At 31.1% G+C, this 15,989-nt stretch overlaps 3 protein-coding genes across 4 annotated transcripts; 1 reads left to right on the forward strand and 2 right to left on the reverse strand.

The window, feature by feature from the left end:
- Window positions 1-27: 27 nt before the first annotated feature.
- On the reverse strand, window positions 28-6,563 carry LOC103570645 (anillin). Of its 2 annotated transcripts, XM_008548450.2 has the most exons (10): window positions 6,473-6,563; window positions 6,014-6,109; window positions 5,673-5,898; window positions 5,419-5,600; window positions 3,727-4,010; window positions 3,473-3,639; window positions 3,131-3,396; window positions 1,290-3,054; window positions 1,053-1,197; window positions 28-367 (listed from the first exon to the last, which is right to left on the reverse strand). In XM_008548450.2, exons 2-10 carry the CDS (start codon window positions 6,029-6,031, stop codon window positions 259-261), a joined length of 3,162 nt encoding a protein of 1,053 aa, XP_008546672.1. In that variant the 5' UTR covers window positions 6,032-6,109; window positions 6,473-6,563; the 3' UTR covers window positions 28-258. The 2 variants fall into 2 exon arrangements, with proteins under 2 accessions (XP_008546672.1, XP_008546671.1); XM_008548449.2 differs by having other exon boundaries at window positions 3,473-4,010.
- A 681-nt stretch (window positions 6,564-7,244) lies between these two features.
- On the forward strand, window positions 7,245-10,491 carry LOC103570647 (nucleosomal histone kinase 1). Its single transcript, XM_008548452.3, has 2 exons — window positions 7,245-8,870; window positions 10,300-10,491. The coding sequence occupies exons 1-2, from the start codon at window positions 7,542-7,544 to the stop codon at window positions 10,390-10,392; spliced, it is 1,422 nt and encodes a 473-aa protein (XP_008546674.1). The 5' UTR covers window positions 7,245-7,541; the 3' UTR covers window positions 10,393-10,491.
- On the reverse strand, window positions 10,429-14,373 carry LOC103570646 (ribosome quality control complex subunit NEMF homolog). Its single transcript, XM_008548451.3, has 2 exons — window positions 14,150-14,373; window positions 10,429-13,436 (listed from the first exon to the last, which is right to left on the reverse strand). Exons 1-2 carry the CDS (start codon window positions 14,203-14,205, stop codon window positions 10,526-10,528), a joined length of 2,967 nt encoding a protein of 988 aa, XP_008546673.1. The 5' UTR covers window positions 14,206-14,373; the 3' UTR covers window positions 10,429-10,525.
- Window positions 14,374-15,989: the final 1,616 nt, after the last annotated feature.

A 15,989-nucleotide genomic window follows, 5' to 3' on the forward strand; every position in this document is an offset into this window, starting at 1 on the left:
AGTAATTAATTTTACTAAATTACTATATTAATTTTAGAGCTTACACTCAATTCAAAATTTATTTTAATTATATTTACATATTTTATTTTTGAAATTGCATCTGTATATTAGATAAGATTAAACTCCATTGTAGCTTAAGCAAATAAAAAAATTTATAAATATAAAAATGTCAATGTATAGATTAGCTTACAATTTATTAATACTATACATGGTTAATAGTGATAAAAAATTATTGATAATTACGCGTTTAATCGAGAATTAATTCGTAGCAGAAATTCCTCCCCACGCTCGTAACAAATGGAGTGAAGCATTCAGCTTTGCCACCCATTGTAGTCTTTCTTCCTTAGTGTCGGCGCTTAATAAATGCCTGAAATTAAAATAAGTAATTGATATTAATTCATTATTTTAGTAAATAATTGGGAAAATTATTTAATTAAAGGGCTGCCTTTTAAAATGTAACTTTTTTTTTTAGTTAAAAAGAAAAAAAATGGGGGTTTGTTGGTTTGATATGCGTAACTAGTGATAATTATATATATTGATATAAATTTTTGTTACATTATTTTTATTGCTATTTAAATAAGTCGTGAGTTTTAAAGCGACAAAGTTTTAGATAAAAATTTCTTTTTTGATTAAACTATTAGAGATATGATAAAAATATCTCAATTCATTTTTCTAAGAGGTATAATTTTTTATAAATTTGTTCATATATATTTTTCATGTAACATTGATGGCTTGATCATAATTTTAATTTTAAATCCTCGATTTATAAATTTATAATATTGAATTTAAAAAAAAATTTGGTTAAGCTGTCAGAAATACGACAAGAATGCGTCATTATAATTTAGTAGGAAATTCAATTCTCCATAAATAAGCTTTCATACATTGTTTTCGTGACTTTACTCAGGAATTTAAAATAAAATAAAAAAAAAATTCCTAGTAAATGTTCACAACTGCGTTCAAATTCCCGCTAGACGTTTTCCAATTTTCCTATTTTAAAACGCAGCTGTCCTTTTATTTGTCATATAAGTCATAACTATGATTAATTGTAGTACCTTATGGTAGTATTAGGCCCATTTTTAACCATGACCAAGCTGTCTTTGTCGTTAGGCTGAGCACGTCTCATGGTCTCAAGTAAAAAGGTGTTGGGTCGTGCGCAAATGTCTCTCGAAACTAAACTTATATTGTTCGTAATTACCTCTGCAACAAAAAAAAAATAATAAAGATTTAATTATCCAGCCTCTAAATATTTTCTCAGCAAAAAAAAGACCATATTTAAAACTAAAAATAACCTCGTAATCCAAGAGAGTCAACTGGTGTCTTCTTATTCTCGTCCTCCGGATAAGTCCAGGACGACAATGTATCACCTTTAAGTAAACACCAGCGCCTTCGCCATGACCCACAGCCCCCAATATCTTGGAACATCGTGAGAAACCCACGATGTTCAATAGAAATATTGAGCTCGCATGAAACATGCATCAGCAGGTGTCCTTCCAGTGATGAATTACGTGGTACTTTGTTGAGAGTAAATTGGTTTCGGTTGATCTCTTTTAAGCTGAACACCACGTATCCAGTTAAACTGAATGATGGCGACCGTACAGCTCCAGGCCCACCAGGAGATGGCTGCGAAGGCTTAATCAACCTACTTTCATTTTTCAAATATTTCTTGGGTGTCTTACCATTCTTTTTTGAGCAAGAACTCGTGCTTGTGGTATCATAAATATGATATTTAATTTCGTGGGGAAGAATTTCTGCTCGCGTCTCAAGTGAGTAAACTTCAATGGTAATTTTAAAATCTGAATAAAGGTCATCGAGTTTAATTGTCGAGGGGAAACGAATACAAGAATCATTTCGATCAACTTGGACTACAGGCGTCGCTATTACCGTATCTAGGTGACGGATTAAACATAAAAAGTGTAAGCACATGTCCGAGTTTATATTAAACGAGTGGTCGCGTTTCAAAGGAAGAGTAAGCGCTGAAATAGTAAGCGATCCCCTTTCTTGTCTAGGAGATGATCCAGGCAAAACAGGTCGAAGTGTTCCCTCGACTCGCATTCTCTGGATCTCATTGAGAGCCGCATGTCGCCGGTGAGTCGCTACCAGAAGTAATCGCTCGCCTTCAACTTGCTCACGGGATCCACTGAATTCTACTGTGGCTGTGCACAAGTTCAACGCCTGACTCGCTTGGCCAATGATCGTCTGTTGCTTACAGACCTCCTCCATCAGTTGTTTAATTTTCACCTGAACCATTGCAGATTCACCTTCATCTGTTGGTTCTTCGCAGTCCGTTGACTCAACGGACCGCTTTACCTGCCTGATAGGTGTCTTCGGAGTCTGTGATTGCTGTCGACGATAAAAACTCACACTATGCATTAATGGGACTTGACTGTCACCATCAATAATGCACTGATCTTTCTTACGCGGCGAGCGAGACGGCGTAATTTTAATTGGAGATTTATAAATATTCTGGGAGTATTTAAAACTTGTTGATGCCATAGACGGACTGTTGCCAGCGCGATTTTGCTTTGGAGGAGTCGGGCCATGATTCTGTGCCTCCTGAAGAGCTAGACATTCGTCTAAGTACTCATCCATTTCATCAAGCACTGATATATCAGATGACGAACTCTCGTCGGATTCAATTTGTCTCTTGTTACAGCTGTTCGACTTCTTACTTTCTTTTACGATCCGCATGATACTGTTTTCAAAACTAGTATTACTATCGTCGCAATTTGTTGATACTTCTTGCTCAAGACCATAGTAATCATCTAGATCTGTTTCAGTATCAGTTGGCTCATCTAATGTCGCTGTCTCGGCTTCTGTCGTACCCACTGTGTACTCCGAGTCAGTTGTTTCGGTTTCCGAAGACTCAATAGCAGTTAAGTCGGGGTATAAGTGACCTGGCTTAGGTGGAGATACTTTAATACGTTTGACATCTGAAAATATTGTACGAGTTGTTTGCACAGCTGGTGCTTTTAGTGTCGTTACTTGACGCTTGGTTGGTGTGCGAGATTCTTGAGCTGAAGGTAATGGCGGTGGTGGTGGCGGCGGCGCTTGTTCCTAAATAATTTAAATAAATTTAATAGTTTATTATTTATAATTTTAAATGATTTCAATTAATATTAATATGCATTACAGTGGCTGGTGTAGGTTTGACAGGACATACTGGTGAATTTTTGGGCGACCCATCGCTGTTGTTTCTGGGTCTTATACAAGACCCAGCTGCAGCTTGGGCTGACTCTTTATTTTTATTAAACCGAGATCTTAACATCTCTAATTCTTTTTTTCTTTCAGCTTGTGTGTCACGTAAAATATCATTTTCCAACTGCTGTTTAGGTAATCCTTCAAATAACGCACGTTTATTTTGTGTCCCAGATTTATTGACAGCTTTATTTCGTTGATCTAAAAATAAAATAAAATAAAAAATAAATTAAAGATTCTAAAATAATTTTTTTGATATAAAAAAAAAAAAAAATACCGGGACTGGTTTGATTGCAGACTTTCTGACACTCCATAAGCTTCTTAGTGGAAACTGGTAACGACAATGGAGCCTTTGGGATCAAAGCCTCACCCTTATTCCTTTCAAACATCGCCATCCTCTCAGAAAGTGACATCTCCGCGGGATCCTTGGCCTTAGTAGCTAAACTTTTAGATTCAAATAACGAGGCTTTACTCAATACTGAACCTGGTGATTGTATTTTACTTTTTGGAGAACCACTGTAACCACCAAACCTGCTTGGCGTTCGATTTCCACTTGCGACCTCCTTCGTACTCTTCTCCGGCGTCCTGGAACTCCCTTGGCGGTCCTTAGATGTAGACGCGATGCTCTTCTCCGGGGTCTTTGAAGTTGATGGTACCACTTTTTCCGGCGTCTTTGTCTTCTCGCTCACTAACTTTTTTTTCTCAGGAACATCTCTGCCGACACTGCTGGCGCGTACACTGCGCTCTTGAGCTTTTGTTGGAGATGGCTTGTAATTAAACCTTGTGTTTGTTTTACGTATGGGTTCTTTTGGTGCCTGGAAAATAAATTTTATATTAATATTTATTTTATAAATTCAGTAGTTGATAAATGAAGCTCAAATTAAACTTCCGGTCACTTATCACAAGAACTAAGATAGATATAATTATATATATATTTTTTTAATCGGGTTTGTTATTTTTTGTAAAACCGAAAAATTAATATTATTTACAATTTGAATTACAAGGGAAAAAATTTACCGTGTTTATCAAAACGGAGGATAAATTAATAACAGATTGAGCCTGGGTAATTAAATTTTTAGTGGATAATTAAATACTATTTTATATTATAAATATTATCTGTGCATTGTAATCTGACTGTCACATTATTGAAATTTAAAAAATTAATCATTTTCATTGATTTAAGAAAGGGTCAAGGTCTCGCGCTTTTGAAAAATTGATTTTTTTTTTGACTTTTCTCATAGTTAAACATTTAAAAATATATTCCCAAGATTTTGAGGCAGTTAGAGCAACTCTTGCCTCACCGTTCCCTAAGTTGGAAAAAAAAAAAAAAAATTTCACTTTTTTCTTCGAAAACTTCAAACGCATTTTTCTCGAAACCACTTTTTCAAAGTACGTGATCACTGCCATTTGAAAACTACATGACCGATCCATTTCAAACTTGGTACACACTTTCTATATATAAAATACCTCCCCCCAACGTTGAGTTTGAGAATTTTTTTTACATTGAGGAGGTTTTCTACCGCCAAATGACGGAATTTTTCGTGGAAAATAGCACTTTTCACGTTATATGACCACCAAAAATGTAGAAATGGAAAAAAAATTACCAGAGATCGTTGGGGGGAGGATTTGATGATACTTGAACTAAATTTTAAGGGTACTCGACTTCAGATAATTTTCAACCGAGATCCAGTGATCACCGCAAATCGTCTTTTTTCAAAGGCGTCCTTGAAAAGGCTTTGTCACCGGCTCGTTTGTGGATATTTTCGCATAAAAATTTCAGGGAATGTTCTTGAAACGATACTTAATAATGTACAAAAGATTTAAATTAATTTACTCGACCCATATAGCTGAAAAAAATTCGCGTTTTTGTTTTTTTTAGACCCTGATTCCCTTAATTGTCATTTATTTTAAAATAATTAATGTTGGTAATAAGTACACTAAAAATTAAGATGCATAATAATTGCAAAAAAAAATATGTTTAAAAAAATGTAATCTAGATTTGTATATTTAATATTTAAAAATGTTTGCTCTTAATTTTCATAAATTATAAATTAAAATTAATCCTAAAAATATTATATAACTAATTTATAAAAATTAATCACAATTCTCAGAATAAAATAAATTGCCGCCAATTGATCTCTTACTTAGCGTTAAAAAATAAAATAATTGGCGTACAAAAATAAAATTTACGCTTCATTAAAAAAAATAAAATAAAATAATTACCACAGTAGGATGTGACAAATCATCTTCCCAATTATTAATAGTAGAAGCAAGTGCAGCTAAACGGTCCAGCCGGGCTCCACCAACTCCACATTTTTTGCTGGCACTCACATCACTGGTCTCTTCAGCGCTGAATTTTTCCTCAGTACGGTGAATCGGCGAACTCAAAAGCTCCCGATCCTCATCTATAATCCCCAGGATCATCAGTAAACTAACCCACAGCTTAAATAATTAAAAATAATAAAAAATATAAATACCAGAGTACAGTTTTCCTAATCTATCAAGCTTGGATTTAACATTAGCAGCTAATGTTGTTGTGTTTTCTTTGTTTTCTTGAACAATCGACTTGGGAGGAGTTTTAACAGGACTGGGGATATTTATCGTAGCTTCTTTCAAAGGGCTACGACGTTTTATTTCATGTCCAGCATTAGATAATTGTGTATCTAACTTTTCTCTTCTTGCTTTCGCACGTTCTAGCATTCGCTATAAATTTAATTATTAATTATTTATTATAAATATTAATTAATTAATTAATACTACAACCAGAATATTCATTTGTTATTAATTATTTAATTATATTGGAGTTAATATTTCGTACCTGAGTAAATGGATCCATTTTTTTTTAAGTACTTTATTAAATACTTAGTGTTTTATTTGTGCGTGCTTTAAATTCTTCAGTCTTTGTCTTTTATCCCTTTTTTAAAAAAAAAAAAAAAGTAAAAGTAAAATAAATATTTATCTTTTAAAATAATCTGCAAATACCAATGTACTGAGTCATTAGACGCTTTGTATGACTGCCATTAAACTGATAAACTAAAATCACCGTTAAAATGTTGACCGTTAAAAATTTAAATGCGTCCTATCCCTATCCGTAAACATTTGGCATCATGTGTCAGATATTTTTAACGCTTAATAAACTTACTAATAAATAATTATTCATTTAAAAAACAAAATAATTATTTAACTTTACAATTGAAATAAATTATAACAATAATTAAGGAATAATTATTTAATTTTATTATTTATAATAACTTAAAAAATTATTTAACTCGGTTACCTTTTTTTTTAAAACCCGTAGCGTCTGTTTGCGTCCAGTAGACAACTGACATATGAGAGGGGAGAAGAGAATGGAGCGAATGGAGAAAGTCAGAGAACAAAAGTGCGCCCTGTAGGAAATAGTTTGAATTCATAATTTAAATTGAATTGGGTATTTGCATAAAAACGATATAACTAAAAATTAAATTAAACAATACTTTGATTTATATAAAATTTTAGAATAAAATAAAAAATAAATTTAAACAATTAACTTTTAAATGAATAAAACCAGTCTTATATTATATAAAAGTTGTGTGACGTTGGCGCCATTAATTTGATAAAAAAAAACTGTGACGTCACATACACGAGATGGCGTTTGTTATTCGTTTAAAGTCATTCAAATTATTTATTTATTGAAATAGTTTAAAAATTCATAAAAAAAAAAAACGAAAATTTTTGGTTTCAAAGATGATAAAAAATTATAAAGAATATTAAAATATAACAACTTAAGGGATATAAAAATCATAAAATTACCCAATTGCAGTTATAAAAAACTGTTGGGAGGTTTATTAAAAAAAAATAATTGAGATCGGGAAGAAAAATTACCTAAACTAAATATTTTTAAGTTTTTTAAGACAAATCGATTTAATAAATTTAAAGTTTTATACTTTTAGTTTATTCATTAATTTTTTTTTCTTCAACAAAAGTCTATTGAACGACTTCTTTTCAAATAGTTATTTCAAACGAATGTCTTTTTTGGACAATGGCTCTGGCCCCCAGTAATTTTAACAACTCCCCCTATTAACATTTGAACGAATTCCACGTAAATTCCCGCCACAAGCTGACAAGTGTGCTGTGTATCTATAACAATAATTAACTATTTATTTACTAATTACTATTTGTCATAATAAATTAATAATAAATAATTAATCAATATCATAAAAAAATAATTAAAATCATTAAACTATTAGCCAAAAAAACCGCGCAGTATTTAAATGTTTTCTAACCTCAAAAAATGAATAAATAAAGTGCCTTAAAATAAATAATAAATAATTAATAATAATAGATAATTAATAGATAAATAAAAAAAAATGGCGGCCAATAAAAAAAAACCACGTAAAGCTAATGGATACAAAATGCCAGATCCAATACGCGAGGGTGAAATTCTTCAGGATTTAAATAAAAATCAATGGATTCTTGGTAAATCAATAGGAACTGGTGGATTTGGTGAAATATATTCAGCGTCACCTTATGGTAAGTCATCATCAAAGTCATATAATTCAGTAATTAAAATAGAACCACATGGTAATGGTCCATTATTTGTTGAAATGCATTTTTATATGAGAAATTCGAAGCCAGATGACATTGAATCTTGGCGTAGTAAAAAAAAATTATCTCATTTGGGTATGCCAAAATTTTTGGGATCTGGTTCACATGAATATCAGTCGCAGCGTTATCGTTTTTTGGTAATGGAACGTTATGGTAAAGATTTATGGAAATTATTTATTGAAAATGGACGTAAATTTTCATTGCCAATGGTAGTTAATTATTCATTACAAATAATTGACGTCCTGGAGTATATTCACAGTCGTACGTACGTACACGCTGATATTAAGGGAGCAAATTTATTGATGGACTTAAAAGATGACTCACGAATTTATCTAGTCGATTTTGGTCTTGCGTCTCATTATACGAGCAAAAATTTTAAAATTGATCCTAAGAAAGCTCATAATGGAACTATTGAGTACACAAGTCGTGATGCTCATGCTGGGGTTCCAACAATGAGAGGAGATTTTGAGATCTTGTTGTATAATGTCATTCAGTGGCTGTGTGGAAAGCTGCCGTGGGAAGGAATTTTGAAAGATTGCTCGGCAGTTCAGAGAGCGAAGGAAAAAGCTTTTGAGGATATTGATACTTTCTTGGGTGAGATGTTTAGTAAAGAGGTTCCGGGTTTCGTTAACGATTTCATGAAATTCGTTGGGAAATTAAAATTTAATGAGGCGCCGGATTATAATAAGTGTAGAGAAATTTTTGAGGCGGGAAAAAGTTTAAAAGGAAAGGCTAATGGAGTTAAAGTCGAGAAGAAAAAGAAGAAGGATACGGTTGAAGAAATTAAGGAAGAAGTGGTAAAGAAAAGAGAAAGAGTCAGAACACCTAAACAAGAAAAAAAAGTCCAAGCGGATACGCCAAGAAGAAAAAGTCCTAGAGTTAAACCTCAAGTGTCTTTGGATGACAGCACTGTGGGGATTGTTGTTGATAGAAAAAGAGAGAAGCTTAAAGATGTTAAGGCTATGATTGAAGCTATGGATGATGATTCTGATACTGAATATGATGTTATGATTACCAAAAAGAAGAAGGTTGAGAAAAAAGGCAGGAAGATCAAGAAGTCGACGGATTCTGGGGGTGAATCAGAAGCTGAGGTATGTTTTTTCTTTAATATTTTTATGTTTTTATGGATGGAAATGTATTAATTAGGGTGACCGGAGAAATTGTTTTATAAAGTACTTTTTTATATAAAGAAAAAATTATCTTAGTAAATAGAACACTCACGTGATTTTGATTAAAATGAAGAAATGTCTTAGAAATTTTAATGAAGAACTTCCTTCATACAACAAATTAATACGGTAATCAGGTAAAAGTGGGGCTCCAATTATTTTCGGCCATAAAAAATTTAAAGAAATATATTCGCACATCTTTTTTTCTAAATTTGTTCTGCTTTGTAACGTATTTATAAAAAAAAAATAGATTCAATTTGCTGGAATTTATATTTTGTTCATTTATATTTACACATAGTAGAGTTTAATTTAGAAAGATTGTTGATATTTCAATTTTTTGATTTTTACAATTTATAGTAGACAAATTTATAAAAGTGATTTCGAAAAACAAGACTATCGGTTGAATCTATTTTCCCTTCCCTAAAAATTCTCTAAAAATTTGAGCTTTCAATTTTAATTTAAAATTTTCTCGACCGAGCTGAAAAGTTTTTTCATTTACAAAGTATGTAAATCGAATCTTTTTTTGATAAAGTACGATATTTTGGCTGCATTCATCGAATTCGAACTCCTGTTTATCGGGGTTTATAGAGAAAGTTTTTAAAGGAGTCCATAGTAACTTTACTATTACTCAAGCTGTTTTACTATACTGATAACAATTTTGTTCGATTTTCAAAGACAATTGAAGTGGAAATTTAATAAAATTTATTAATTTTACGAGAATATAGATTTGTTGATGATTAAAAAAAAATAAAATAATGGATAATTGCTTTCACCCCGATTTTCAAAAATCGAGTTTTCATTTGATGTTTTTACGTTTTGAGGTCCTACATAGAAAAAAAGATTTTCTTGGTGCAAGAAATTTTTTCTAACAATAACCCGAATATTTTGAAAATCGACCATTTTTATATCGGGAAGTTCAAAACATTGATAAAATGGACCGTTTTTGCTACAGTCTGAGAGTAGAAAAAAATTCATTATTTAAATTCAATATAAAGAAAAAAATTATTTTGTTTATTTACAAATAAATTTTTAATCCTCTGTTACATCACTCAAATTCATAATTATTTTAATTGAACAAACCTCCAATATCTGAAACTTTAAACCTTTCACTAAATCATTTATTTTAATATAAAAAAAATGTAACCCATTTCATTTTTAATGAACTAGCTGATTACAATTAACAAATTCCCAACTATTACATCACTTACTTTTAGTATTTTGATAATTTAAAATAAATTTTCAAACACAACCAATAAATTATATTTTATAAATATTTAAAGTCTACATAAAATGACGCAAAAATGATCATTTTCGCTTAGAAAAAATTAAAAAAAATTTAATTTTCTTATTCTAGGTCATGCCAAAAGGTACCAAATCCCGGCAAGCAAAAATATCTAAGATGAGTCGTCAAGTAACCGCAGATTCTGATGAAGATATGTTTGATTAATTTTAAATAAAAATCTTGTTTTTTACAATAAAAAAAAAATTAAATTTTTTCTAAACTTATCCAATAATTTATTTAATACACTTATAAATAAATTTTTTATACATGGACTTAATTATTATAATCAACCTTGGAATCACTTCTTTAATCTCTGAGCTTGGGGCGCACTGATTTTGACTTTTCCTGGAATATTTCTGGCCACAACTTCATCCTTAACCGCCTTCAGCAAATCTTTCTCCCTCGCAGTTGTTGATTTATCTTTTAAAAACATCGCTAGTGCGGTTTTAGCAGCCTTTCCCCTTTTTCCCGTTCCTGGCATTAACTTAACCTTAAACTTGTAATTCAAGACAGTAGAATAAGGCGCAATAACCGGTACAGCAAACAGCAATTCGTCTTCATCAACGGGCTTGCCAGTAAACTGATCAAGCATATCCAATTCAGGAGCTGGCCCAACATCTTCATCATCATCTTCACCTCCTTCGGGAACTGGTCTAGGAGCTGGAGCTTTACCTCCTTTTTTCTTCTGCTGATTCTTATCAAGATTGACATTCTTCTTTTTTCTATTCCTCTTTTCTTCTCTCGCAGGATTAGGTTTCATCATCTCCATTATTATTCTTCTGTCCTCCTCATCCTGATCCTTATATTTTTCTTTTATTTTCTTCAATTTAGCTTTCTGTCCTCGTTTCAATTTTACCGGTTCCTGTTTTACTGGTTCGATTTTATTTTCTTGTTTTGTTAAATCTCTATTAACTTCAAGATCTTGCCGATTCTCTATCACCCTTTGATTAGCTTTTGGTTTTATTTTCAAAGAATGCTTTACAACAACAGGTTTGTCATCACCTAAATATACAATTTCTTCTTCCGGCTCCAAAGGTCTTTTATTATCAATCAGTAACTTAACTTTAGATCCAGTTAAATCCAATTTTATTTGAGTATCAGGAAATAATGTTTCATCATCTGACTCAGAATCACCTTCATCAATAGCTTCCAATACTTTAGTATCAGAACTTCCTTCTTCTTTACCGGCAGTATCTGCATTGACGTAATCTTCTTTACCATCAGAGTCGTTATCATCAGAGTCCAGTTCAATCTCTACATCGTTAACATTGTCATCACCAGCAACACTGAACTCTTCATCTTCTAGACCCCTGAATCTCCTTTCACCTCGATGTCTTTCAATACTTCCATCCTCTAGTCTAAACAAAAACGCCAGTCCCATAACCAACTGACAAGGCGGTAAATAATTTTTTTTTCCTCTAATCATGAAGGAACCAGTCGTCAAATACTCTCCAGTAGGTGCTGTTTTAGAAACTTGATCACTGTGTACCCACCAAGCACCCGCGACGACCTTTGCATCCCAGGCCACGCTGTACACAACTGCCATCGTTCCCGCCTCGGCTAAACTCTTTGGTGGCACGGGATTCCCACTAGGATTTTTAATAACAATTGAACTGGCACCGGTAAGATCCGCGTGAACATACAAATCGCCAGCACGTAAATAACGTTTTACAATCAATTCATTCTGTTGCATATCGCGACCGCCAATTACCAAATAGTTCTCGCTGGTAATGAACCAGTAAAACTTTTCAAACCAGTAAACTTTTCTTGCTTTGTTAATGGTATGAATTGCCTGGACTTCTTTTAATGTTTGTTTGGTCTTTCGTTCAGCAGATTTCAAAGCTTTGCCTTGGGATTCAATTGTCTTCTGATGTTTCTTAGCAGCCGAACGTTTCTGATCAAAATAACGCAGCGCGTTTCCGTAAGCCGAATGTGCTAGATCAATGTCTATAGTCATGGGTTCCAGTTCTCTTTTCTTCTGTCCATTTTCATCTTCACCTTCACCTTCATCCTCATAATTTGAATCAGAATCAGCATCATAAGGATTAGTCAGATAAACAGAAATGTGATTGGTTTCTAATTTTAACGCCTTGATAGCTTTAGCAACATGATCACCTCTGACTTGGGCTTCGCTGATCAGAACTTGGATATCCGGCCAAGGCATTTGGTTAGCTAACGCACTCTGGATTGCAAGTATTGCATTGTCTACCAATTCTTGGTTTAATATGATCAACTCAGCTTTGCGTTTATCAAGCTCTTGATTAGCTTCCAGTCCAGCTAGACGTTGATCGTGATCTTTCTTTACATTCTCAAGTTTTTTAAGAGCATCACGCTCTTGTGCCAGAGCTTTTAGGTCCAGCTTCTGGCCTTCCATTGTCGAGAAATACTCATCGACTGCTAGATCAAAGCTATCAAATTCTTTAAAAGGCTGATTTTTGAACTGCTCTAATAGATACGGATGGAAATCAACATTTGCTAATATGAATTCTCCAGAATCTCCAGTTGCTTTGGATTCTTTCTTTTGAATGATGTAACCTTTTGAAGGAGTTGTCTTAGCTTGCTCTATTAGATCATTTGCTTGATTTAATGCGGCCACCAATCGGTCAAAGTCTTTGTCCAGGAAAAAGCTTTTGCCAACTTTACAATTAGATTCGAAACCGTTTGATAAAAGCGCGTGGTCAATTAATGCAGAACCGAATTCGCAAAGAGGGTTTAGAATTTTTTTAACCGGCTCTCCGGTTTTTGCGGAAACTAATTTTGAACGAATTACTTCAGGAGAGGGCATTGTCGTTAAGTGGGCTCGGTCAACGGGATACTTTTCGCGAACGGCGAATCTTATTTTGTCGCCCTCGGTGTGAGGACGTAAAATATTTAGAGTAGTTAGTTCGTAATCGGTCAGAATTATGTTACCACGGTCATAAACTTCAAGAATCACGTGGTAAGCTGCTTCATTGCTACCGAACTGTAGATCAACTATCCGATCACAACCAATCTGGGTCAGTGATTCAAGACGCTTATTTTTTAAATGCTTACGCATTTTCATGCTGAATCCTGAAGGCGCGACGTTCTTAGGCCATTCAAAAGCTGTTGTGTGAATCCGGTTACCAGATTCTAGAAGCAAGACTCTCTTTTCTTCGCTCCGTTGCAGGCGGATCAGATATGTCCGGTGGTCGATGTCGTAGATTTGGTTTACTCGCATTCCAATTAATCTATAAATTTTATATTTAATTAGTTATTTGCTTCTTATGATTTTTTTTTTTAATTAAACAGCAACATATTATTTACTTAGTCATTTATATTTTTTCATATGAATTTATTAATTGAATATATTGATATACGTACTAATTTTACTTAAAGTTTAGTGATTTATCCAATAAATTATTCTTTTTACTTAAGTAATTGATAACTGCAATAGTTCAATGATAATTTTAAATAATAAAAAAATATTTATAAAAATTGATAAGGTTTTAAAAGCTTCCACTTCGATATGTAAATACTTATTTTATTCAGAATTCAATAAATTGCCTAGGAAAATAATCAATTTCAATAAAAAATACAATTATAGAATTTCATCGTTAACTCAGCGTTGAAAATAATTTTATTTTTAAATTTTGTCTATAAATTTTCACAAATTAAATGTATTAATGTGAGCAATCATTGTACTTGAAATTTAGTTAATTTAGCCAGTGAATTTATTGATTTGAAAAAAAATTAAAGTTTTAAAATTTTTGATTTTTTTTTAATTTAGAAAATAAAGTTATAAATTAAATGTATCGATTTGAGTACTCATTTTACTCGGAGTTCAATCAATTACCTGTATAAACTATTAATTTTGTAATCAATCAAACTTTGAAAATAATTTTTTCATTTTTTAATTTTCTGTATAAATTTATTTATTAAATAATTTATATTTAAAACTTACTTTTGTAATTCTGCAATAGAACATACTAAGTCGTATGTGTCAAATCGAGTCTTCATTTTTATAATTATTAAGTACAGCAATGTCAAATATTACCTTAATTTATATAATTATTCAATAAATGATACCAACTTATTTATATTAATTAAGTATTAAGTAAATATATATTAATTGACATAACATGAGATGTGAACATTCATATTACAACAATAATATAGGTTATGTTTTTTATCTCTTATTTTATTTTTTTTTTTATGACTACAATCGATTTAACAAAATATCGAATGACGTTTTCATCAATCGATTACTCGCTTTATTAAAATTATCAATTAAAAATTATTAAATTCGAAAAGTACAAAAATACACTTAGTTTTTTTTTAAATTACAGACAGTAAATTTAAATAAATTATAAAATCAATAGATTATCACGTTAAATAAATAAAAATGTTATTGTCTAAAATAATAAATAGATAAAACTATTACAATATTATTATTGCCTCTAATTATTTATGATGCTAAAAGTAGTAAACTAGAAAATTCTATTGTTTTGATAAATAAACTTCTTCTGAATATAAGATTATTTTTTAAATAAGAAAAAAAACATTTTTGAAAGTTTTTTACATGCATCCTTTTCAAAATTTTATTATTTTATTTATTTATTGAAAATAAAAATGATTTTTTTCGAATCTACTTCATTTAGTATCCTAGTTATTTTTAAATTATATCTTGACATGAATAATTTTATCGGATGATTGTAAAATAAATATTCAAAGTTGTCATGGGTTGCGATGCATGAGATCAAATTTTATATTTTGTGTTATTATTATACGCCATGAATTTTGGTAATAGTTATCATGACATCGTGGTAAAATTTTCCTTTTTGTGCAACACACATTATTCACATAATTATTCTAACTTTAACAATACGTTAATACTTGAAGCGCATGATGCTAACAATTTGACGTAGATAAGCAATAACATGTTAAACAACATAACACAATTTTGAGAAAATTGCGTTGAAATATTTAAGATTTTTTTATAATTAAATTCATCTCGAAATTATTCGAATAATAATTTCTTCTATGTAATTTTAATAACCATTGTCTGAGAAAAAAAATATAATAATTTAAGGATCAAAAATAAGCAAATCCATTAAAAATGAACTTAAAATTTTTATTACGAAATATAAAATAGCTAATAATCTAATTTTCAAAAACGTTTCATAATACTTGACTCAAGTTTGCAAAATTACTCATTTTACTTGGCTATTATATCCTATTAATCTAAAGTAACTTGTCACTGTATTGCTAAAATAACTACATTAAATTTATTGAAATGTAAAAAGTTAACGACAAAAAAATTTTTAACTTGTTATAAGATAAGTTTATTCAGTATTTTTGCTATGACGCACCAAGTTACTTCAATTTTCATTCTATTTAATGAATGGTTTTCTGTACAATTTAGCATTTAGACTTATGTACCGTAACTCGACTTTGCAAAAAGTTTTATCCCATATAATTACTTTGTATCAACAATTTTTTTGATTTTATGATTTAAAAAAAATTTTTTTAACGCTAAACTACTCGAAAAAAAATTTGTTACTACGGAATCATTTAGTATAAAAATCGATATTTATGAGCTGACCCATTATTGCTTATCTACGCCCAATTATCGTATCGAATCAATACATTAATCATTACGACAAAAGAATTAGCTGTATTATTACATCACATGACAAATAATACAACCACTTGATGATATCTTTCATAATACATCAATAAGTAAAAGTAATTATCCTACGTTCGTAATAATTATAATTAATATGGTGACTATTATTGTCTCT

This window comes from Microplitis demolitor, chromosome 6 (assembly GCF_026212275.2).
Source record: "Microplitis demolitor isolate Queensland-Clemson2020A chromosome 6, iyMicDemo2.1a, whole genome shotgun sequence".
In the NCBI taxonomy this organism is placed as follows: domain Eukaryota; kingdom Metazoa; phylum Arthropoda; class Insecta; order Hymenoptera; family Braconidae; genus Microplitis; species Microplitis demolitor.

What these genes read in the sequence shown, in the direction of transcription:
- LOC103570647 (XM_008548452.3), top strand. Translation starts at nt 7,542, where the DNA reads ATGGCGGCCAATAAAAAAAAACCACGTAAAGCTAATGGATACAAAATG. An exon ending in GGGGTGAATCAGAAGCTGAG is followed by an intron (nt 8,871 to 10,299) that starts GTATGTTTTTTC and finishes TTCTTATTCTAG; the next exon opens with GTCATGCCAAAAGGTACCAA.
- LOC103570645 (XM_008548449.2), bottom strand. An exon ending in ATTAGGAAAACTGTACTCTG is followed by an intron (nt 5,601 to 5,672) that starts GTATTTATATTT and finishes TGGGGATTATAG; the next exon opens with ATGAGGATCGGGAGCTTTTG. An exon ending in CTGCAATCAAACCAGTCCCG is followed by an intron (nt 3,397 to 3,472) that starts GTATTTTTTTTT and finishes TTTTATTTTTAG; the next exon opens with ATCAACGAAATAAAGCTGTC.
- LOC103570646 (XM_008548451.3), bottom strand. Translation starts at nt 14,205, where the DNA reads ATGAAGACTCGATTTGACACATACGACTTAGTATGTTCTATTGCAGAA. An exon ending in TCTATTGCAGAATTACAAAA is followed by an intron (nt 13,437 to 14,149) that starts GTAAGTTTTAAA and finishes TAAAATTTATAG; the next exon opens with ATTAATTGGAATGCGAGTAA.